We start from the raw sequence: 25,867 nt of genomic DNA, 5'->3' as shown, positions 1-25,867 counted from the left end.
TGATCCACTATCTCGGTTACCGCCTGCTGATGGGGTAATGCCAGTCATAGAGTATCATCACCTTGGTAGTGCAGTAGATGTACAGGCAGTCTAGCAAACAGATGAACAGCTTTCTCCTATCATTGTAGCCCTCTCCGATAATGCTCCATTGCCACGTGGAACAGCTCCTGGTCTTAAGCAATGCTTCTTGAAAGATGGAATGCTCTGCCACAAGTTCCAAGGACCCTCCAACTCCGAATACACTCAGCTAGTCCTACTCAGTAGCTTACATCAAGTGGCATTGCAGCACCTCCACAATGAGCTAAGGAATTTGGGATTCCACAAGACTATGGAGGCTGTCAAGCAAAGATATTATTGGCCTGGATGTGAAGGAGACATCCGGAAGTGGATTGCAGAGTGTGCCCCATGTCAGCAACGCAATGCCCCACAACCTGCTGCACAGGCTCCTTTGGGGACTATCACCGCTAGCTATCTATTTGACAAGATATCTTGGGATATTATGGGCCCACTGCCACTCACAACACAGGGTAACAGGTATGTATTGGTTGTGACTGATGTGTTCAGGAAATGGAGCTAGGGTGTTAACTGATGAAATGATCTTCAGATATGGTATTCCATCATCCTTGCACAGTGATCAAGGTGCCAGTTTGACCAGTAACCTCATCTCATCACTTTGCCAGAATTTGAGGATTACACAGACTCGAACCTCTGCTTATCATCCCCAAGAGAATGCACAGGTGGAACGATTTAATCATACATTAGTGGCAATGCTAGCAAAGACAATCAGTGATAATCAGAAGGACTGGGACCAGCACATACCTAAGTTGATGTTTGCATACAGAACTACCATCCACAAGTCAACTGGTTATAATCCATTTCATGTTACATTTGGACAATCACCAATACTCCCTGTGGACATAATGGTTGGGGCTCCAATTAAGTATAAGAAACTACAGCCCTTCCTCAGTTTGTAAGAGATTTGCATAGCTCCCTTAGAACTGTTTACTCTCAAGTTCGTGAAGGTATAAAGGAATCTCGTCAACGTAACAAAACTAGGTATGATCATCACACAGCTAACACACACCTCAGTATTGGTGATCAAGTATGGTTGTATGTTCCAGTTGTTAAAACTGGCACTACTAAAAAATTGGCTTCTTCATGGTGGGGACCATATACTATTATTGATAAGCTTAGTGCTCCAAATTACCACATCCAGTTGCTTGGAGTACCTAATAAGACCCTTGTTGTTCACCACAACCGGCTTAAACATTGCTTTGGAACCCCAAAGCTTCCTCCAGAGTACACTCCACAATATCCACCTGCAGCTACTAGTACACAGCTACATTCTGATGTTGTAAGACAGCAAGCACCTACTGCTGGTTACACTACTTCTTCACCAGACACCCCACCAAGCGGAGAGAACTCAATACCTGTCCACCAAGTCACTATAGTGCTGCGCCTACTACTAGACCTCAACAGACCCATCGTATTCCTCAGACACGACTTTGTCCCACTGTAATTTTGCGAGGACGCAAACATCTGGAGGGGGGGGTATTGTAACAAGGACTGTAACTACAGTATTAGCATAAGATATGACATAATGATAGGCAATGATTAGAACAATGACTTTTGTATAATTAGAACACTGTATTTGTAATATACTCAGTAAATAAGGTGATACCAATGCGTACCCAGCCGATAACAACACAGTTCAATTAGACTAGAAGGATTAAAGACAACATGTACAATCACGTACAAATCATTAGTCACGGAAAAGTTCGAATCAAATCTAAATACGCATGCGTACAATTACAACATATTCTAATTAATGTTCAAGTTATGACATCTCCTCCTCCTTAAGATGGAAAGTCATCTGGGGACCAACGATCTGGAGGATGTCGTACTCTTGTAGAGCGACAAAGTTCAACAGTGTTAGGAGCTTCAATAGTACTAGACTGATCCACCACTGGGGAACTTGCTTGGTCTCCAATTAACAGGAAATCATCAGAGTCGGAAATGTCATTGTTCGACAAGCGAATTTTGACATGGTCTACATGGCGACGCACAACTTTGTTGTTTTGTAACTGAACTAGGTATGAAAAGGGACCACGACACTTCTCAATCACACCAGGTATCCAAACTGGAGTTCCACTAAAATTCTTAACATACACTGTATCACCAACATCAAACTCACGCAATCTACGTTTGCCATCATGATTAACCTTCTGCTTTTGCTGGTTAGCTTGAACTCTACTTGCTACAGTAGGCATTAGTAGATCTAGGTGTGATCCGAGTCTGCGTCCAAATAACATCTCTGCTGGGGATAACCCTGTAGTGGTCTGTGGGGTTATGCGGTACTTAAACAAGAATTGATTTAATCGAGTCTCCAGCGGACCATCTGATATTCACTTGAGTCCATTCTTAAAAGTTTGCACAGATCTTTCGGCAAGGCCGTTTGAAGCTGGGTGGTATGGGGACGTGAGGATGTGTTCAATGCCATTCTGTTTAACAAATTCAGCAAATTCGGAGCTAGTGAAAACTGATCCATTATCAGACACTATCGTATGCGGAAGTCCATGGATAGTAAACAAACTCAACAATTTCTCAACAGTCACAGCTGTGGTGGCATTTGAAACAGGTATCACTTCCATCCACTTTGAGTGAGCGTCAATTATCACTAAGAACATTTGTTCAAGAATGGTCCTGCATAGTCTATGTGAATACGAGACCACAGTCGATCCGGCCATTGCCAAGGATGAAGTGGGGCCTTGGCAGGTGTTGACTGTACTACTTGACACTTCTCACAACAACTTACAGTATTCTCTAACTGAATGTTCAGGTTTGGCCACCACACATAACCTCTTGCCAATCGCTTCATCTTAGTGCTATCTGGATGGCCCTCGTGGAGAATCTTGAGAACAGTCTCTTGGGCTTGTAGGGGAACAATCACTCTGGATCCCCATAGCAGACAACCGTCAAAATGGCTGAACTCATTTCTTCTCGTGTCATAGGGTCTCAATTCTTCCTCGACTTTGGTTTGTGGCCAACCATGTAACACAAAATGTAAAACTTTGGATAAAACTTGATCTTTTTCTGTCATAACTTTAATCTCTTTGGCGGTAACAGGTGACGATGACAACTGTTCAGTTAATAACAAAATGTCTCCTGGAATAAGAACAGTCTTGGGGCAATCTGGTAATGGTAGCCTACTAAGTGCATCAAAGTTACCTTGGTCTTTGCCTCATCTGTATCTTAGTTCGTACTCATATGAGCTAAGTGTAAGGGCCCATCTCTGGATTCTCCCTGATGCCATAGGCGGTACAGCCTTGGTTTCACTAAACAGACGTTTCAGGGGCTGATGATCTGAAAATATAAGGAAATGGCGACCACACAAGTATTGGTGGAAACGTTTTACACCAAACACAATAGCTAACCCTTCCTTTTCAAGCTGAGAGTAGTTTTTCTCCGCAGCTGATAAAGATCTTGATGCAAACGCCACTGGTCTTTCACAGCCATCTTCTTGACATTGTGACAATACTGCACCGACACCATATGGTGAGGCATCGCATGCTAGAATCAACTGCTTGGCAGGGTCATAATGCACTAAGAGAGCTGATGACTGTAACAAGTTTTTGGCTCTCTCAAAAGCTGCTTGCTGAGCACCAGTCCAGTTCCACTTACGGCCTTTCTGTAACAGTTCATTTAATGGTGCCAACACTGATGACAGATCCGGAAGAAATTTCCGGTAATAGTTGATTAGTCCAAGAAAGGATTTCAACTTAGTGACATCAGTGGGGACAGGTGCCTCTTTCACTGCTTGTACCTTGGCCTGTGTGGGATGAAGGCCTTGATCATCAAAATGATGGCCCAAATATTCTACTGAAACTGACATGAATGAACATTTCGACATCTTCAAACGTAAACCTGCCTCATCCAGTTTCGTCAAAACTCTTTCTAGATTTTGTAAATGCTCTTCGTCATTTCTTCCTGTGATCAGAATGTCGTCAAGATAAGCAACTACATTAGGAATACCTTGTAACAATGAATCGACAATTCTCTGAAAAATTGCTGGTGCTGTTGAGACACCAAAAGGTAAACGATTGTAAATGAACAGGCCACGATGTGTGTTAATAGTCGTAAGATGCTTGGAAGCTTCGTCAAGACAAACTTGCTGATATGCGTGGGCAAGGTCAAGTTTACTGAACTTGGTTCCTCCTGCCAGTGACGCGAACAACTCTTCTGCTTTTGGCAACGTGTACTTGTCTACTCTTGCTGCCTAGTTGACTGTCAGTTTATAGTCACCGCATATTCTGATGTTGCCGTCACTTTTGACAATGGAAACAATTGGTGCTGCCCATGAAGAAAATTGTACAGGAGTGATAACACCTTCAGTATGTAGCCGGTAAAGTTCAGTTTCAACTTTGGCTTTGAGTGTAAACGGTAAGGATCGAGGTTTGTAAAAATGTGGCTGAACATTAGAGTCTATAACAATACTAGCTTGGGTGCCCTTCAACTCACCCAGTTCATCACAGAAAACTGTTTGGTGGCGATTCATAACTTCTTGGAGTGGGGTGGGCACGGACACAGCACATACCTGAGCCCAATTCAACTTTATGTGTTTCAGCCAATCTCTACCCATCAAATTGGGTCCAGTACCACTCACAACAATCACTGGTAAGTTAAATGACCGATTACCACATTGTACTCTGACATTGATCTGCCCTAGGACTGTGAGCTTCTCTCCAGTGTAAGTATGTAACTGTAAATTGGAAACTTGCAATGGAGGCTGTTGTAAAAGAACCGTCTTGTAAGTCTGTTCACTAATCACAGAGATTGCTGCACCAGTGTCTAGCTCCATTCTCACTTGGCAACTGTTAATTGTTAAGTCGACAGTGATTGGTGGATGATTCTGGTTGTCAATGTGAAACAATGTGTAGGGTGTTTCTGCTGATTCTGTGACAGAAGGGCTGCTTTCAGCTTGTAGAGAATGTTGTGGTTTGGAGGTTTTGGAACTCTTGCTCTGAGGGTTAGTAGGTGGTGTTGACTTTGAAGTCCTGCACGCTTTCAGGATGTGGCCTTTCTTACCACACCCATGACAAGTACTGTCCTTGAAAGGGCAACTATTAGGGTTATGCTGGTCCTTACAGCGGTAGCAAGTCTTCTGAAATGTACCTTTTTGTACACTGTGCACAGGAAGCTGTCCTGTACCTGTTGCTGCTGCCAGATCCTTTGTGTCCTTGTCTGCCATTTCTATAGCCTGTGCTATTTTGTAGGCCTTTTTGAAGGTTAGCTCAGGTTCTGACAACAGTCTTCGCTGAATTCGGGGGTCGTTCACACCACAAACTAGCTGATCACGAAGCATGTCTTCGAGGGTCGCGTCGTAACCACAGTGTTGAGCAATGTTTCGAAGTTCCGCTACAAACTTAGCGATGCCTTCTCCCTGCTGACAACATCGCGAATTGAACTTAAACCGTTGCACTATCATCGACGGTTTAGGACTGAAATATTTCGCCAAATGTTGGGTGATGTCCTCAAACTTACATTCTGCCGGTTTCTTTGGTGCCACAAGGTTGCGAATCACTTTGTAAGTCTGTTGTCCGCACGCACTCAAGAAAATTGCACGGCGTTTGTCGGCATCTTCCACGCCATTGGCTGCGAAATACTGTTGAAGTCTCTCTTCGTAAGATTCCCAGTCTTCGTGTCGAGAATTAAACTCTTCCAACTTGCCATGTGCTGCCATCAGAAACGAAAATCGTCTTTATCCTCGTCGCCATTATGTAATATACTCAGTAAATAAGGTGATACCAATGCGTACCCAGCCGATAACAACACAGTTCAATTAGATTGGAAGGATTAAAGACAACATGTACAATCACGTACAAATCATTAGTCACGGAAAAGCTCGAATCAAATCTAAATACGCATGCGTACAATTACAACATATTCTAATTAATGTTCAAGTTATGACAGTATTGTACACTTTGTAATATTCGGGGGGTCCGCCACTTTCTCGAAGGGTGTACAAGATTTCAAAATCACAGTGATTTCTCTGAAATGAATGATTTTGTTAGTGATTTCATGATTTCAATTGTGATTTCGTGATTTCAATTTTGATTTCGTGATTTCACCATGGTTGACTCTCATGGAGCTAGAACAGGTCCAGAAGCTTCGTCATCAGTAAACTGGATGGTAAAAGTTATATCTTCACTAGAGTTTAGTTGGGAAGCAAAGATGCTGGGGCCAAAGCCGGATTTTAGTGCCAATTTCCATCCAGTTTAGCTACTACAAAACCACTCAGTTGCACCAAATCAGAGGCGCGAAACGAAGGATGTGCCAAAGCAGCACAGTCAAGGAGCGGCAAATGGCAAACAGCCAAACTACAACAAACCACAGCTAATACACTGTACACCTTTTCCTAAGTAATGTACAACTCACATGAATTGGTTGCAATACAAACAGACACTATAAGAAATCCATGTCTCTCCTATACTCCAAACCGTCACAGCACTCTCTCTCCATATTTGTTTTTAAATACTTACTATCATGTGAATCAGCTCTGCACGTGAGTAGAACACTAGAGAATGTTCCTGCGTGCTTTTTTTATGACGATGTAAGTGCTTGTTCTGTAATGATAAGTTGATAGAAGCTATTCATAGCCTGGGAATACCTAGAACTGTTCACTAGTGTATGGCTGCGTAAGGGAAATGTGAATGCAATTGGCTGTATGAATAGCATTTTATTATAGATTTACATGCGATCTGTAAGCCTGAGGCCCCTTTTTTGGTGCTCGGAGGCCCCCTCAGCCCCTCAGCCCTAGGCAGGCTGCCTACCCTGCCTAAGGTTAAGGCCGGCTTTGATTTTATAGCAGCTACAGTGATTGTAATTTTGGTCAGAAACTATTTATAATTTCTCTTTGTAGTATAGTGATGTCATTGTGTTATATATAATAATAATTACCCTTAGTACTTACAATGTGACAAATAAAGCTGAACAGTGTCCAAACAAATCTATTTTATTAATAATACTGGTCTTACATTTTGTTATCTGATTGTCATGTTTCCAAAGTATTTGTTAATTGTGACTTGGGATGCAATTACTTACCATGTTATATAATATTACTGATTTTTCTAGTTAGTTATCCTTGAAAATGCATTAGGTACCGGTGTATACTTAGTATTACATAATACACATGGTTTTATTTGTGAATCACTTACTTTATCCATGTAATATTCTGAGTGGTCAGTCTACAAAGAAGTGGTCACTCTTGAGAGGTTTTACCTAGCTCATATGCTGTTCTCCATAAAATAGTTATGTGGTGAAAATTTCATGTCATTATTAGTTTCCTATCTAGATTTATGACACTTTGAATATTGTGTTGTTGCCATCGATATATGTAAAAGCATTGAAAATACTGTACACAAAAGTCATTACACTGTCAACTTCTTTTGCTTATATCTTTTGATAGGAACCACCAATTGGGGTGGGGTTTACACTAAAATTACCCTGAAAAATAGCACAATATTTGTCATACCAATGAATCCATGGAATGCTAATTATTTAATTTAGTTGGAAATCTCTACTAATAGAACACTCAAATACTCTAATAGAGCAGTCAGATCATGACTAGCTACAGAAACTAAATGAGAATTATTTTGGAATAATAGGCTAGGCACAAGAATAAAAAAAGAATAATAGGTGAAAATTTTGGGAAATTCTGGAAAGAATAATAGGTAATATTTAGAGCATAATAGGCTCAAGCCTACAAACAAATCACCCTGTAGAGAGATCAGCTAGAAGAAATCACCTTGTAGAGAGTTCAGATACAAAGAAACCATCATGTAGAAAGTTCAGCTGCAAAAAAATCAATCACTCTGTAGAGAGTTCAGCTAGAAGAAGTCACAATGTAGAGAGTTCAGCTGCACATAAATCACCCTGTAGAGAATTCAGCTACAAACAAATCACCCTGTAGAAAGATCAGCTAGAAGAAGTTACCTTGTAGACAGTTCAGCTACAAAGAAACTACCATGTAGAGAGTTCAGCTGCAAACAAATCACCTGTAGAGAGTTCAGCTAGAAACAAGTCACCCTGTAGAGAGATCAGCTAGAAACAAGTCACCCTGTAGAGAGTTCAGCTAGAAGAAGTCACATTGTAGAGAGTTCAGTTACAGAGAAACTACCATGTAGAGAGTTCAGCTACAAACAAATCAACCTGTAGAGAATTCAGCTACAAGCAAATATGCCCTGTAAAAAGATCAGCTAGAAGAAGTTACCTTGTAGAGAGTTCGGCTACAAAGAAACTACCATGTAGAGAGTTCAGCTGCAAACAAATCACCCAGTAGAAAGTTCAGCTATGAACAGATCACCCTGTAGAGAGTTCAGTTAGAAACAAGTCATCCTGTAGAGAGATCTGCTAGAAGTATCACCTTGTAGAGAGTTCAGCTACAAACAAATCACCCTGTAGAGAGATCAGCTAGAAGAAGTTACCTTGTTGATAGTTCAGCTACAAACAAATCACCCTGTAGAGAGATCAGCTAGAAGAAGTCACCTTGTAGAGAGTTCAGTTATAAAGAAACCACCATGTAGAGAGTTCAGCTGCAAACAAATCACCTGTTGAGAGTTCAGCTAGAAACAAGTCACCCTGTAGAGAGATCAGCCAGAAACAAGTCACCCTGTAGAGAGTTCAGCTAGAAGAAGTCACATTGTAGAGAGTTCAGCTACAACGAAACTGTAGAGAGTTCAGCTGCAAACAAATCACCCTGTAGAGAACTCAGCTACAAACAAATCACCCTGTAGAAAGATCAGCTAGAAGAAGTTACCTTGTAGGGAGTTCAGCTACAAACAAATCACCCTGTAGAGAGTTGCAAACAAGTTATCTGTAGGAAATAATTAACATGCAATAAATGTATTATTATTATATATAATTTGTACATTTACTGATAAAATCAGAATTAGTTAAAGTATTTATAAACTTCTTCATCTTTCTCTTCTTCCTGTGGTAAAGAAAAAAAGATAGGTTAAAAAAGCCCCAAAGCCAGCCATAGGCTGGCTTTGGGGTATACAAATACAAAAAGAATTGAAATCTAATCCAAAACAGCCAAGCTGTAAAAAAAGGTGCGGCCCTCAGAAAGGCTATGGTGAAAAAAGATGTGAAATCCAAGGTGGCAGCCAAGAAATGGCTGTGATGGTAGGTTAATGGTAAAAAATTTAATAATGACAATTCAGGTGAGTTTTGTGCCAAGATCTTTTTTCACCATAGCCTTTCTTAAGGCCCCACCTTTTTTTACAGCTTGGCTGTTTTGGATTAGATATATATATATATATATATAATTTGTACTAGTAATAGCATAGGTAGCAGTGAAATTTGGGATAAATACCACGAGTGTTGTATTGGAAATGGGGATAAATTTCACGAGGCGAAGCCGAGTGAAATTTACCATTTTCAATACAACAAGAGTGGTATTTATCCCAAAATTTCACTGCTGTACCCATGCTATTCCCAGTTAATACCATACTCGCTGCATGCATGCATGCTGTGCATTAGCATTGCTATGTACGCAATTTGTCACTATGCACTAAACACGTTAAACACTAATTGGTGCTACATTGTTAACATAAATTCTAGCCAATGAAATTGCAATTACAACTTTTTCACTGCTACCAGTGAAATACGGGATAAATTTCACTGCTACTATTGAGACTTTTGTATGGACACTGAAACAGGTATGGTATTAGTATATTTACTGATAAAATTATAAATAGGTAAAGTATTAAAAATCTGCTTTATCTTTTTCTTCTTCCTGTGATAAAGATAAAAAGATAAGTTTAAAAAGTCCCAAAGCCAGCCATAAGCCGGCTTTGGGGTATACAAATTCAAAAAGAAGTGATATCTAATCCAAAACAACTTAGCTGTTTTGGATTAGATATATGTATGTATGTATAGAGTCCTATTGGTGCTGTTATTGTTATAGCAATTTTGACAGTAACTTTGGTGCTGGTGCTGCAGCTATCAACATTGCATATTACAATGCAAGATTTAATAATGTTACATTTAGAAACAATACAGGAACTACTGTTCGAGTAAGTTCTTGCATGTTCTTATCATTGCTGCTCCTGTTGTTTGCATATAACAAAAATGCATAGAATTGTGCAGCTTTACTTGTAGTATAACCATTCACTCTTATAAATTAGATCTTAGAAAACATACGAAAATTGACAAGCAATTACGTATGTTCAGTTTCCCTACCACCACAAGCAATGATTCTCAATCAATTAATTACATACACTTTGATAGCAAAAGTCAAACTAATATTTTTGTTATAATATTATTATGTAAGTGTCAGTATATTTACATCATAGAATTCCAATCATCTGCATTCTAATAAAGTTTACAGTTTAGTCTTTAACTACAAACGTTCCTTAAAAGATCTGTATTATTAAGCATATTATACTACATGTAGGCTCATTGTCATGGTAGCTTAACATGTAGATTCAAAATGTCATTTAACTTGTGCACACTTATTGTTACCTTGGTATAACCATGAGTTAATAATAGTGGTATGGCATGCTAACCTCAATCATTTAGAGCCACACTCTTTCGTATTCCTATGGTACTTACTAAGTATTGTTTTTTTTGACTACCTCTTTGATCATTCTTCAAGGTTGTTGCTGGAAAGATTTACAATGAAGGAAATATTGTATACTATGGTAACAACGCTGCAACTAATGCCATTGAAGGCATTGTTAGTATTGGTGGTGCATTACATCTCCTTTCCTACAGTCAGTTGGTAGTGCAAAGTGGTACACATCTTGACTACATTAGTAATACTGGCAGGTAATGTGCACCGTAATTAGGCTTGAGCCAATTATGCTTTGAAAATAGCCTATTATGCTTTTGAGCAGTGCTAAAAAATTCAGCCTATTATGCTCAAAATTAAGCCTTCAAAATCAAGATTATGCTCTAGAGTTAGCTGTTTTATTAGAGTACATCAATCTTTCCCAACTGTTGTATTAGAGTAAGTGACTGCTCTATTAGAGTATCTCGATTTTTTTGTGAAGTGTAAATAATCAGCTAAGAAACAATAGAAATAATAACATTGCATGTTTTCTGGACATGAAATGTGGTATTAAGGTGTAGTGTGTTCATATTTTGCTGTTTTTGGCATGCACATTTAATTAAAAATCTTGAAAATCGTCCTATTATGCTGGCATAATGCTTGATGCTTTTGCTAGCCTATTATGCTCGAAATTATGCTGGCATAATTGGTGCAAGCCTAACCATAATAGTTTGGTGTGCAGTGGTAATATTATTGTTATCATGCAGGATTGGTGCAGCAATAGTAGTAGAAGATGGTCCTCCAGTTATACCACCGGTGTTTAGAAACAGCAATGTCCACTCTCTCTGTTTTCTTCAGTTTTCTAATCTCTCTTTTCCTTTGAAACCTGGTCAAGTAAGCATATAATTAATCATAATTATGTCTGTGTTGATAATTGAATTCACTAGCTCTCTTTTAATTTTACGGACAATAAAGCTATTGTTGGAAGTGATGTATTTGCTAGACTAGAACTGTGCTCATACGTGCCACCACTCCTTAACCACAACACGACAGGTAGTTTTGGATCACCATTTATCGCACATGACAAAAATGTCAGCCTGCTACTAACCCCTTCTGAGAGAGTACAGCTGTCAAATGAACCTGTTAGTTGGTATTAAGGTGTAATCACATTGTTTTCATTATTTGCATATATTGTACATAGGTTAGTAGTTATCCTGGTGGAACATTTTCACTGAAAATTATGCCAAAAGATGAACTAAATTCACTTACAATTGACATAGTAACTGTTGATGGGATAAGAAACAGGATTGATGAGGTTATTATAACTGTGCTCAGTTAGAGCACTGTTTGTATATATTCCTGTACTAAATGAAAGCTATACAATATATACCAGCTTTCCTCCTCACAAATTGCTTAATAACTGAGCCATGCTTGAGGGCAGAGGATGAAGGCTATAGTCATTCTCAGTGGTTAAGTGGAGAATGGGACATGTTCTCTAAGTTAGTCACTGGTAAAAACTAGGATAACAATGGTCAACAGTTTAACAAAGCATTAAAATTCCCAACTAATCTATCAAAAATAAATAAATGGATAATACCCTTGTCTGTATTAAACCTAGCTTTCAATATTAAATTTTTTTCCAACCTTATCCTAACATCTGACAGTGACACTTGTTGTTGGTAGCTCACAGTGACAAACCAAGGGCATTCGTCTCATTCGGTCCCATTAAAACCTATACCCCTAAGTATGGCTGATTAGCAACAGTTGTTAAGCATTATTGGCAGGATTCAAGCTCTCTATAGATAATCCCACATCGTAGTTAGAAGTAAAGGAAGATGGAGAACAATTTGACTAATGGCCTAGCAATGCATCTATTTGAAATTCAAGCTAATTCTTTTTGGAATAACAGGGAGATACAGCAAAGAGCATAACAGAAACATGTACTTTAGCAGAAACATCATTGTGAGTGCATGCAAAAAACATAGTGTGAATGAAATCCTTCTGATTGAGAATAACATGCTGGAAAAAATCCACCATGTACTAGTTTAAAACTTTTATACTTACAGCAGCTGATACAGACAGTAAATGTGTGTGTTTAATGCTTACCACCACACGTGTTTAGGCCACTCCAACTGGTAATTATGTTTCTGGTCCACCGCCCGCATCCTTTTTTGGAGAATGTGAAATGTCAGAAATACATGGGCAAAATGCCCGCATCAGCTTTTTGAAAAACCTGGATGTCAGAAACAAATATTGGGCTGCAACAAGTATGCTAAATCTAACTATTTAAGTACTTTATCAGTGAAAACCTGCAAGAAATGGGCGGAGTGCAGATCGATATACTCTAATATAACATTGAGTAAATCACAAAAAAATACTCTAATTGAGCAGTCACTTCATTGTTGCTTTGTTGCTGAATTCTGCCCGCCCGCACATAAAACTGATTTTCAAAGGACCAGAAACATAATTACCTATTGGAGTGGCCTTATAATAATTATACAACCAAGTAGTAAGAATAATACGAAATGTGGTTAAAATTACATCATTAATAATGAATGATTAAATAAATAATAAATAAATAAATAATAAATAATGTTTGAGAAAACTACGAGGCCTAGAGACATGAACTAAGCGGGGATAGATTCGCCTGTGAATGAAGGCACAACCGTATAATAAGTATGCCTGTTCGTGCTGATGACTTTACCGTACGTGTAATTCTATATAACGCCCAGCACCACGCCCTTGTTTAATTACAGATTGCTCGAACGAGAAGATTAGTAAACGTCCACGGAGAGGCCAGGCGCCACTTTACTGGTAAGCAACAACATTACAAGTATGTTTAAATGTTTGTAACTGTATTTTGTGTGCAGGATATGCGCTCCAGGCGTCATGCAGTGAACGACCAGCTGATGACCAGTTGGGATACCAGCTGATGCGTTCATAAACAACCAGCTGGAACAGCAAGGTAATGAGTAATGTAATATTTGTACCGGTAGTTGTATTATAGGTCTACATCTTCATCCTTCATCTGGCTTGCTAGCGGCTGGAATTATTTTCATTATACCGGCACCTTCATCTGGCTTGCTGGTGGCTGGAATTATTTTCCACTCGGCTTAACTACTAGTCTACTGTGAGTCTGTAATAGCTAAACAAGAAGCCGATGCAGTGCTGCATATACAACAATGTGTAACTATCTCCTGTATGTTGTGCATGGCTGTATGCATAATATTATAGACTGTGATCACTGTGCGAATGCCAGACCGCTGATATACAGGTACATCACCAGTGGCCTCTAGTTACAACTGTTGTGCCATATTGGCTTGATTGGGATCAATTGCTAATTGTGCCTTCACCATATCCCTTATTCTGCATAGCCTCACTTCACTGCTGAGTCATCTTCAGAGACACGTCACACCTACAATATATAGTTACTTTCAATATAGCTTGGTTTTTGTGTAGGTTGTGTTTCAGTATTGTGGTTTTCTGATGCCAGTTAAACTCCCTTGCCTGTGTACGTATGCATATGTATCATTTCCACAGGTACACGCACACTGCTCTGAGTGTTTCCTATGGCACTGTTTATACTTGCCCAATGGGTAGGTTGCAACATTGGTGTATGTACTTGGTTGTATGTGACGCGGTCCTAGTAATAATAATAATAATACTGTATAACTGATTTTGGGGTAGGGCTGTGGAGTGGCTGAAAGCAATGTTATTAGCTAAACTACTGTAGCCTTAGTGAGTTTGTTGCTGTGGCATAACCATGCAGTACTACATTTGGGCTCTAGGCTCGCAACTGTAGTCAGTGAGTGAGTGAGGCAGTGAGTGAGATGAAATCTCAAGTTTTGGAGACTTTAAAAAAATCCTATATCTGGTTACTGGTAAGTGTTTTCTTGTTTTTAATGCTGTATTTCATCTAATATTATTCTGTAAAGGTGATTTTTGTGGCGTAAGATGTCTCTATTTAAAGGCGGCATTTCAGGCAGCGCACGTCATTTTCGGGGGATCCCTACATAAACAGTATGACCATACTGTTTGATGAAGTGTGCTTTGCACACTAAAATAGTCTCATAGAGCACACTTTGGTGTCATAGGGTACACTTTCTGTGTGCAAAGCACACATTTTTTTAGAGTGATACAGGCAAATAATCTTATTCGAATAGAAATCTGTTACTTCCTGTGCTCAAGCTACCCTTGACAGTAGTTCTGTCTTCAGTAACGTTGTTCACCCACATAATGAAGTTGGCTATTTAATAATGCTCTAAGTTTCATAATCTATACACTGTACCTAAAACTTGCCAAAATCTTATCACATAGTTATGTTATTACTTACATAGTATTCTATATCCTATAGGATTTTTACCTTTCATTCAGCCCTACAGCTAAAGTAGTATATCCAGGACATGATGTATATAATGGCAGGTATGCCATTAGAAGTATGAAGGATAAAAGCTACGTGGAGATGACATCTCTTGTGAACATGACATTACCCATTATCATCAACATACTTGAATTACCTGTAAGTTAATAAATGTACACTGCATTTTACATCGGATGTGTGCAGCTCAAGAGAGTTAGCCAATGGAAATAGGAAGTCATGCAGGAAAATCATGCTTCTTGCTTCTCATTCCCACAGTTTCTTTGGACAATGCTTGCAGTAGAAACTGCCACATTAGTGAGATTACCACAAACATTGTCAACAACTACTTATCATACAGTACTGTATAGTAGGAACCACGAAAATTTAGGTGTGGCCCATGAGAAAATATCACCCAAAAACCAGCCTAACTTTTCCCTGATGATGATGAGGCAGTACTGGCTAGGTAAAACTAAGCCCAAACAAGCCTTCAAATTGACCCGAAAAACTTTCAATGAGTTGCTATGGAATTTAAAAAAATATTATTAAATGAAATTTTCTAGTGACTGACTGACTAACTGAGTAACTGATGCCTTCAGACAAGTGTAACTCAATAACAGCTAAGGCTATGGACTTGATTTTTCACTGTTTGACATCGCTTCAGCTGGACACATGCCTTTTGGCATACTGTAGTACGTACAATGCATTCTTTAGGGACTTGTCAGTGTCCTTCCTTGTTTTCCATTCATCTTTACTGACAGCGAAAGGTGTCAATTTGGTGGTAGCACGTGGTGGCTTCCCTACATAACGGAAATCGTCCATATTTTTCATAGTGGCTACTTTGATTGTAGAGGTTCTTTTCGAGCAGTTCTTGATTCACAATGCTGTAACAGGTTGAACATAGCTGACATAATGGATACTTTACTTTTCAGACAATAATTGATAGCTGGGGCACTCGGTGCCATTTCTTTCTTTTGATGCGGTATGCGTGGGTTCACCAGTCATAATAATTTTATTTTACAAAAAAAGTTAACAAACAAGTACACAAAGAAATTTGGAATTTACAAGTAGAGTAGGGACCATAGCACATCAATAAAAAGTACTAAAACAAGCTGAAGTGGTGCACGATATTAAATCACAGTGAAATAATAAGAAGTGTTATATCCCTACTGTGCATTTCCATTATGGTATCTTAAGCACAGTAGGGATATAACACTTCTTGTTTTACTGTGATTTAATATCATGCTCTATACACTCCAGCTTGTGTCAGTACTTTTTATCGATGTGCTATGGTCCCTGCTCTAGTTGAAAATTCCAAATTCTTTTGTGCATCTGGTTAAATTATCCATGAAAATAATCTAATCACTATTTTCAGAGTTTCTAAAATTTTTTATAATTTCCTGGAGGCATGCTGAGAGACTCCCAGAATGGCATGCATAACCTTATACTTGCTGTATTTAATTATTTTGGAGCCATTGTTTGTGTTTCATAACTTTCTCACTCTTTAGCTTGTTCCACCACTGTACTATTATAAAGGCACCCTGCATTTCAGCCATACGCACTCATGTACAAACAAGTACACAGCTACATAAATGCCAAACACTATACAGTGAATCGCACATGTTCTTATAGTATTTCAGCTTGGTTTCATTTGAGACTTACATCTTCATATCTATCCCAATTGCATGTGTACTACACAAGATATTATACTAAACATCCATTAATATTGAACTTTGAAGGGATATACCTATCTAATCCAAAACAGCCAAGCTGTAAAAAAAGTGTGCGGCCCTCAGAAAGGCTATGGTGAAAAAAGATGTGAAATCCAAGGTGGCGGCCAAGAAATGGCTGTGATGGTAGGTTAGTGGTAAAAATTTTAATAATGACAATTCAGGTGAATTTTTGTGCCGCTTCACAAAAATTCACCTGAATTGTCGTTATTAAAATTTTTACCACTAACCTACCATCACAGCCATTTCTTGGCCGCCACCTTGGATTTCACATCTTTTTTCACCATAGCCTTTCTGAGGGCCGCACACTTTTTTTACAGCTTGGCTGTTTTGGATTAGATTTCATTTCTTTTTGTATTTGTATACCCCAAAGCCGGCCTATGGCCAGCTTTGGGACTTTTTTAACCTATGCTTTTTTCTTTACTACAGGAAGAAGAAAAGATGAAGTAGATATACTTTAAATATTTTATCAGTAAATGTACAAATTATATATACTGTATAATACATATGTGACCGGATTTGCGAAAAGGGGTCCAATTTGCCAACTTTGACAATTGATAACTTCAGATTGGAAAGAGCTATTGCCTTGATATTTGGGCAGTGGTGAGCACCACTATAGCTGAATACATGGTGAAATGTTCAGGTTAATATGTTACTTGAACACTGAGTTATGGTCTCCAACATTTACGGAATTGGATGTGTGTGGAAGACCCCTTTTCGCAAATCTGGTCACATAAATTATATTGATTACAGAAATCTCCATGGTGGTTTCTTTGTAACTGAACACTCTACAAGGTGACTTCTTCTAATTGCTCTCTCTACAGGGTGAATTGTTTGTAGCTGAACGATCTACAAGGTAACTTCTTCTAGCTGATCTCTCTACAGGGTGATGTGTTTGTAGCTGAATTTTGTATAGGTGATTTGTTTGCAGCTGAGCTCTTTACAGAATGGTTTCTTTGTAGCTGAACTCTCTAAAAGGTAACTTCTTCTAACTGATCTTTCTACAGGGCAATTTGTTTCTGGCAGAATTTTCTACAGGGTGATTTCTTTGCAGCTGAACTCTCTACATGGTGGTTTCTTTGTAGCTGAACTCTCTACAAGGTAATTTCTTCTAGCTGATCTCTCTACAGGGAGATTTGTTTGTAGCTGAACTATCTACAAGGTAACTTCTTATAGCTGATCTCTACAGGGTGATTTGTTCGTAGTTGAATTCTGTACAGGTGATTTGTTTGCAGCTGAGCTCTTTACAAAATGGTTTCTTTGTAGCTGAACTTTCTCCAAGGTAACTTCTTCTAACTGATCTTTCTACAGGGTGATTTGTTTGTAGCTGAACTATCTACAAGGTATTTCTTCTAGCTGATCTCTCTACAGGGCGATTTGTTTGTAGCTGAATTCTGTACACGTGATTTGTTTGCAGCTGAGCTCTTTACAGAATAGTTTCTTTGTAGCTGAACTCTCTACAGAGTGATTTGTTTGTAGCTGAAATCCCTACAAGGTAACTTCTTCTAGCTGATCTCTCTACAGGGTGATTTGTTTGTAGCTGAACTCTCTACAGGTGATTTGTTTGTAGCTGAACTCTACAAGGCGATACTTCTAGGTGATCTCTCTACAGGATTCCTTGTTTCTAACTGAACTCTCAACAGGGTGATCTGTTCATAGCTGAACTTTCTACTGGGTGATTTGTTTGCAGCTGAACTCTCTAAATGGTGGTTTCTTTGTAGCTGAACTCTCTACAATGTGACTTCTTCTAGCTGAACTCTCTACAAGGTGACTTGTTTCTAGCTGATCTCTCTACAGGGTGACTTGTTTCTAGCTGAAGGTGATTTGTTTGTAGCTGAACTCTCTACATGGTGGTTTCGTTGTAGCTGAACTCTCTACAAGGTAACTTCTTCTAGCTGATCTTTTTCACTGCATATTTGTTTGTAGCTGAGTTCTCTAATGGGTGATTTGTTTGCAGCTGAACTCTCTACATGGGAGTTTCATTGTAGCTGAACTCTCTACAATGTGACTTCTTCTAGCTGAACTCTCTACAGGGTGACTTGTTTCTAGCTGAACTCTCTACAGGTGATTTGTTTGCAGCTGAACTCTCTACATGGTGGTTTCTTTGTAGCTGAACTCTCTACAAGGTAACTTCTTCTAGCCGATCTTTCTACAAGGTGATTGAGTTTTTTGCAGCTGAACTCTTTACATGGTGGTTGCTTTGTAGCTGAACTCTCTAAAAGGTGACTTCTTCTAGCTGAACTCTCTACAGGATGATTTGTTTGCAGCTGGATTCTCTACGTGGTAGTTTCTTTGTAGCTGAACTCTCTACAATGTGACTTCTTCTAACTGAACTCTCTACAGGGTGACTTGTTTTTAGCTGATCTCTCTACAGGGTGACTTGTTTCTAGCCGAACTCTCTACAGGTGATTTGTTTGCAGCTGAACTCTCTACATGGTGGTTTCTTTGTAGCTGAACTCTCTACAAGGTAACTTCTTCTAGCTGATCTTTCTACTGGGTGATTTGTTTGTAGCTGAATTCTCTACAGGGTGATTTATTTGCAGCTTAACTCTCTACAAGGTGACTTCTTCTAGCTGAACTCTCTACAGAGTGATTGATTTTTTTTGCAGCTGAACTCTCTACATGGTGGTTTCTTTGTAACTTAACTCTCTACAGGGTGATTTGTTTGTAGCTGAACTCTCTACAGGGTGATCTGTTCATAGCTGAACTCCCTATAAGGTAACTTCTTCTAGCTAATCTTTCTACAGGGCGATTTGTTTGTAGCTGAGTTCTCTACAGGGTGATTTGTTTGCAGCTGAACTCTACATGGTAGCTTCTTTGTAGCTCTACAATGTTACTTCTTCTAGCTGAACTCTCTACAAGGTGACTTGTTTCTAGCTGATCTCTCTACAGGGTGACTTGTTTCTAGCTGAACTCTCTACAGGTGATTTGTTTGCAGCTGAACTCTCTACATGATTGTTTCTTTGTAGCTGAACTCTCTACAAGGTAATTTCTTCTAGCTGATCTCTCTACAGGCCGATTTGTTTGTAGCTGAACTCTCTACATGATGGTTTCTTTGTAGCTGAACTCTCTACAAGGTGATTTCTTCTATAGCTGATCTTTCTACAGGGTGATTTGTTTGTAGTTAAACTCTCTACACGATAGATCTTTGTAGCTGAACTCTCTACAAGGTGATTTCTTCTATAGCTGATCTTTCTACAGGGTGATTTGTTTGTACCTGAACTATCTACATGATGGTTTCTTTGTAGCTGAACTCTCTACAAGGTAACTTCTTCTAGCTGATCTCTCTACAGGACAATTTGTTTGTACCTGAACTCTCACATGATTGTTTCTTTGAAGCTGAACTCTCTACGAGGTGATTTCTTCTAGCTGATCTTTCTACAGGGTGATTTGTTTGTAGCAGAACTCTCTACAAGGAAACTTCTTCTAGCTGATCTCTCTACAGGGAGATTTGTTTGTAGCTGAACTCTCTATACACGATTTGTTTGCGGCTGAATTCTCTACATGATGGTTTCTTTGTAGCTGAACTCTCTACAAGGTAACTTCTTCTAGCTGATCTCTTTACAGGGTGAATTGTTTGTAGCAGAACGATCTACAAGGTAACTTCTTCTTACTTATCTCTCTACAGGTTTATTTGTTTGTAGCTGAACTTTTTACAAGGAAACCTCTTTTAACTGAGCTCTGTACAGGGTGAATTGTTTGTAGCTGAACTATCTACAAGGTAACTTCTTCTAGCTGATCTCTCTACAGGATGATTTGTTTGTAGCTGAACTATCTACAAGGTAACTTCTTCTAGCTGATCTCTCTACAGGGTGATTTGTTTGTAGCTGAATTCTGTATAGGTGATTTGTTTGCAGCTGAGCTCTTTACAGAATGGTTTCTTTGTAGCTGAACTCTCTACAAGGTAACTTCTTCTAGCTGATGTATCTACAGGGTCACTAGTTTGTAGCTGAATTCTCTACATGGTGGTTTCTTTGTAACTGAAGTATCTACAAGGTGACATCTTCTAGCTGATCTTTCAACAGGGTGATTTGTTTGTATCTGAGCTCTCTACAAGAAATCTTCTTCTAACTGATGTTTTAACAGGGTGAATTGTTTGTAGCTGAACTCTCTACAGGGTGATTTGTTTGTAGCTGATCTCTATACAGGTTACTTATTTCTAACTGATCTCTTGAATTCTGTTCAGGGTGACTGCTCTATTAGGATGACTGCTCTATTAGAGTATCTCTATCTCGCACTTGCTACACCAAGTTGGATTTCGTGTTATAACTCCGTGGCTTTAAGTCTGATTCTTCTACACCATTGAAGAGCCTTTCTAAGATGATAACTCCATCTGTACAGCGATTTTGAAAGCATTACCCCAAGCGGTTTACCTGGTAGGCGTGGCAAGCATAATAATAATAATAATAATAATAAAATAAAAATATTAAAAATTTGCTAATCTCGATTGCGTAATTGTTACACACTGTTGATTTTTTCGCTGTATCTTCCTGGTTTTTAGCTCGATTTCTTTCAAACCACAAAAGGTTTGAGGTTCAATAGTTAACCTATTCACCCACCGATTTTCAGCTTCTTCCCATACGCGGTTTACCCTGTAGTCGTGACAACATATTGGTGTTATTTTTCGTGCATAATCGCTCATAGCTCTTTGTCTGTTTATGGTATTCCAGCCAAAGTTGGTACCGAGATGCGCCTGTATACCCCCCTTCTGTGTGCCAAATTTCAATGCAATCGGATAACGCGTTCGAGTTTTATAGCAGATTTTGTAAGTGTGCGACAAGAAAAAGAAAAATAAGAAGAAGAAAAAAAAAACAAAAAACGAAGAAACTCAGCCAATTTTTGAAGTCGCATATCTCGGGAACGCGCAAAGCGATTTTGCTCAAATTTGGAATGTAGAGTGCTGCAGTTGGGGGGCATGTCCACAGCAAAAATCGTCTTGTTTCATCAAGGAAGCACAGAGCTACGGAGGTGCGAAAATTGCGTTTTCTTTCTTCCTGTCAATATACTCACGGGTGTTACGCGCCGGCTTCTTGGGCCGCACGACACACTACCGTGTGTCTTGATATAATCATATAATGAACAATGCTACATTATCGGTACAATGTATAGTTTATGTAGGTGTGTGTCAAGTTTTTTGTGTATGTTGTATGTTGTGGAAGCACCCTTGTACAGGCTTAGCCTTTGGTGCAGCCATGATGTATATAGCTTGGCAGCATCCAGTTTGGTAGCTATGCATGGATATCACATCTTTTCTGTGTTTTTTTCTACAAGAACAAATAGAAACACCATCAAATAAATGAACTCCAATATTTATGCATATAGATATCACATCTTTTTCTTTGCTTTTTTTCTACAAGAACAAAGAGAAGCACTATCAAATAAATCAATTCCATTATTATTACACAATGAACTAATAACTTGTAAGTAATATGAACTGTATGCGTGCATGCATGTGTAGCTATACACTGAATGTTCTAATAGGGTGACTGTTCTATTAGAATATCTCGATCTCGCATTTGCAACACGTAGTTGGGTTTCGAATCATAACTCAGTTGTTTGTAATCCAATTCTTCTGTACTACTGGAAGGACTTTCTATGATGATTATTCCAGCTACATACTGATTTTCAGCTCATTGCTCTAAGCGGTTTGCCTGGTAGATACGAACACTAATAGTTTTTTATTCATAAAAATCGATTGCGTAATTTTGACACAGGTCGGGTTTTGTGTCATATCTCCGTGGTCTTTATCCCGATTCCTTTCAAACCACAAAAAGGCACTCCTACGATGGTTGCTCCATCTACATATCAATTTTCAACTGATTCCTCAAAGGAGTTTACCCTGTAGGCGTGACAGACCTTCGACCTTATTTTACGCAAATAATCGGTCATAACTCCGTGAATGTTCATCGAATTCCTACCAAAGTTGGTACACAGATCCGCCTTAATGAGCCCTTTAAGTGTGCCAAATTTCAGCCCGATCCGAGCACGCATTCGTGTTTTATGGCGGATTTTGCGAATGTGAGAAATGAAGAAGTAGAAGAAGAAGAAAAAAAAAAAAACGAAGAAATTAAAACGAAATTTTGTTCGCTCGTATCTCGGAAATGGCTGGAGCGATTTTCTTCAAATTTGGTGTGTAGACTCCCCTTACCGGCCGGCACCTCTCTATCAAATTTGGTTCCAATCGGATAAGGGATCACAGAGCTACATAGGTGTGAAAATTGCGTTTTCTTTCTTCCTGTTAATATACTCACGGGTGGCACGCCGGCTTCTTGGGCCGCACGACACACTACCGTGTGTCTTGATTTCCTTGGTTAAATGCTGCACCTTTAAGTGGTGTCACAATCAATTGTGATAATAAGGGCTTAAGCATTGTTTTTTAGCATTGAGTGGTGATTGACTGAATTTTCACCACATTGATTTCTTGAATTAAGGTAATAAACACCACACTGTTTAATCAAGCAAATAATTGTGGTAGCTACATTTATGATTCAGTGTAACAAACAATAGTACTTGTACAATATGGAAGATAAGAACATACATTCGTGAACTGGTATTATACATTCACACATAATTTTGTATTATGAATTTATGACAAGATTTTATTTTAACTTTAACTTTAGAATGAACCAACATACTCCAACTTAACAGTCACTGCCTGTCCTGCTGGTCTAGCATTACATGAGGTACAATCAAGCAGCGAAGTGAAGGATTATGAGTGTAAATGTGATAATGATTACAATGATAATATTGTGGAATGCGTACCAGATGAGGGGAAATTGATACTGAAGGTACTCATCACCATGTTCTTGTCATATCAGTATTAAAACCGGCTGTGTATAAACTGTGTGGTTGTATTATGCACTTAGCTGAAATTGTGAAATTAGTGCAAAAAGGCACAAACTACACCCCTATCACAAAGCAGATTATATTTTAGTACTGAGATAGAAAATCTGGATTATGTAACTTGTGTTATAAAGCTAATTAAATGTTTAACAAGTTCTGAAAGTTTCATGGTCATACAGTGGGACCTCCATTATCTGAACACCTGTGTGCCAGTACAATCACAAAAGTGTTCAGATAAGTGAATTAGTTTGGATAAATGAACTCCATTCATTTATATACAGAGTTGTGTTCATATACTTTGATAGAACATGCACTACTCTGTAGAACATACACCTATTGACAAAATACTCTAATAGAACAGTCACCAAACTGTTAGGATAATTGATGGTTTGGATAATTGAAGTTTGGATAATCGAGTAATATAATGGCATAAAGCAATATAAGTTATTAATTTCAGAAAGTTATGTGCACACAAGCCCTACGTTAATTTGTAGGCTTGGTCGCACTTTGAAATGGCCAGAATAAACCTACTAAAGGTTAAACCAAGCTATTTATAAAAGCATGATAGTAATTGTATGAGTGCAAGCTTATTAAAGATACTTAATAGTGTATGTGGACACAAACACACCTGATCACACAACAGGTCATACTGTAGTAGGTATATTTTTGATATCAAACTTTGCTACAATTACAGTATTAGCAACACAAGTTATAGAATGTAGATACTCTATCCTAGCACTGAGGTACAGCATTATGATAGCTATAAGTGTTTGCAAAAATGAGTAAAATTTTAAGTCCCAGTTTCTGCAGGTTTGGATATATGCATTAGCACTAATATAAAATTAGTACAAATATTGTAGGTTTAAAATGAATAAAACGTTTTCTGATGCTTGTGTTAGGGCGTAATCAATCAACCTGCAGTTAGTCACTAAAAATTACAATATTTTGTAAGTTTATGACATTTTGAGTTCTATTATTACAAAAATTTTCAGCTTTACTCTTGACTACATAATGACATCATTTTAGGATAAATTAATATAGTTAATGAATGGAAGTATACATTACAGGAAGGATTATGGGCTACCAGTATCAACACTAGGTCACTGAATGGGATGATGGAGTATTACCAGTGTCCACCTGGTTACTGTCAGTGTAGTAGTAAGGATAAAGGAACTAGTACATGCAACAGTGTATACTATCAAGACATTCAGGATCGTCAGTGTGTGTGTGGAAGAGAAGGTACTGAGGATATGTGTGTCGACTTTACCGAGTTGCCTAGGATATGCACCTAGTCACCTGATATAATAATATTAATTATATGATTGCCAATCTCCATACCAAAATACTCTGTGGCTAATTGTTAAGACTATCCCGATGAAAGTGTCCTGATTTAGAAGTCTAAATTTTTCATATAATGGCTAAGTTTTCTGACAATCAGGTACCTTTGTCAGTGAGATGTCTTTATTTCATCAGTCTAAATGTGTATGTACACCAAATACATGGCAAGTGTCCTGTTTATCATGGTGTTCTTATTAGTGAGTTGTGCTTATTCAGGGGTATAACTGCATGATTGTACATATGACCACACCAAGGTGTCATGGTTAGTGAGGCGTTTTAGTTTAAGTTAACATTTTTACAAACTGAAACATACAGGAATGTAAAAAAGAGTACAAAAAATGTGACTGGATTTGCAAAAGGTACCTTTTTCACACACAAATTTTTAAATTTTTTGATCTTTGACACATCATAACGTTTTTATCATTGCATATAACTGTCTGAAATATTCCATGAGTGAAGCTACAGTACGTATCTGGCTATATTATTTTTGGTACAAAAATCAGCTTAATCAGTGTAAGGAGTCAACTGTTATAACAGTTTGTTTGCTCACGTGTAAAATGTGTGGAAAAGGTACCTTTTCACAAATCCAGTCACAAATAATATTATAGTGCTTCATTCCTTGCATTTTGCTCATACTAGTATACGTTTTCAGCTATTAATTTTTTTTGTCCATTTTCTACCTGCAGTTACACACGAATGTAAGTTATTAAAATTATTGTAAACATAATTTTGTTCTAGCAAGCTCCAAGTAGCTGGAAACATTTGAGGGACAAAAATTTTGCAAATTTCAGTGAGTAATGATAGCTTTGCTTATAACAAACATGAAATATGTTACCAGATTTTACAAAACCGATCCAAATCGCACATCAGGCAAAATCAAACTAACACCATCAGTAGATAGCTACACTATCATACTAGTAGTTTTGACACTCAGTACCACTCAAACTACTCGAGGCTGGTTTCAACAGATGTCTTTTCTGGGTGGTGTGTAGAGCTCGAATGGCGGTTTTAGGCCTTGTGAAGGACCTGGCTTGGCAAGAATCAGTG

General features: G+C 38.5%; 1 protein-coding gene across 2 annotated transcripts in view; it reads left to right on the top strand.

Annotated features, from left to right (window-relative positions):
* The window catches only part of LOC136258669 (uncharacterized), a 78,922-nt gene that overhangs the window by 37,867 nt on the left and 15,188 nt on the right, over positions 1-25,867 (top strand). For both annotated transcript variants that reach the window (XM_066052010.1, XM_066052011.1), the window contains 8 exons: positions 9,968-10,076; positions 10,658-10,830; positions 11,320-11,446; positions 11,500-11,694; positions 11,754-11,867; positions 14,907-15,071; positions 23,260-23,427; positions 24,550-24,721. In XM_066052010.1, coding sequence (XP_065908082.1) covers positions 9,968-10,076; positions 10,658-10,830; positions 11,320-11,446; positions 11,500-11,694; positions 11,754-11,867; positions 14,907-15,071; positions 23,260-23,427; positions 24,550-24,721 — 1,223 coding nt within the window. The remainder of the gene's footprint in view (positions 1-9,967; positions 10,077-10,657; positions 10,831-11,319; positions 11,447-11,499; positions 11,695-11,753; positions 11,868-14,906; positions 15,072-23,259; positions 23,428-24,549; positions 24,722-25,867) is intronic.

This window comes from Dysidea avara, chromosome 6 (assembly GCF_963678975.1).
Source record: "Dysidea avara chromosome 6, odDysAvar1.4, whole genome shotgun sequence".
Lineage (NCBI taxonomy): Eukaryota > Metazoa > Porifera > Demospongiae > Dictyoceratida > Dysideidae > Dysidea > Dysidea avara.
The sequence above is the reverse complement of the archived record's forward strand: the minus strand, read 5'-3'. Positions and strand labels throughout refer to the sequence as shown.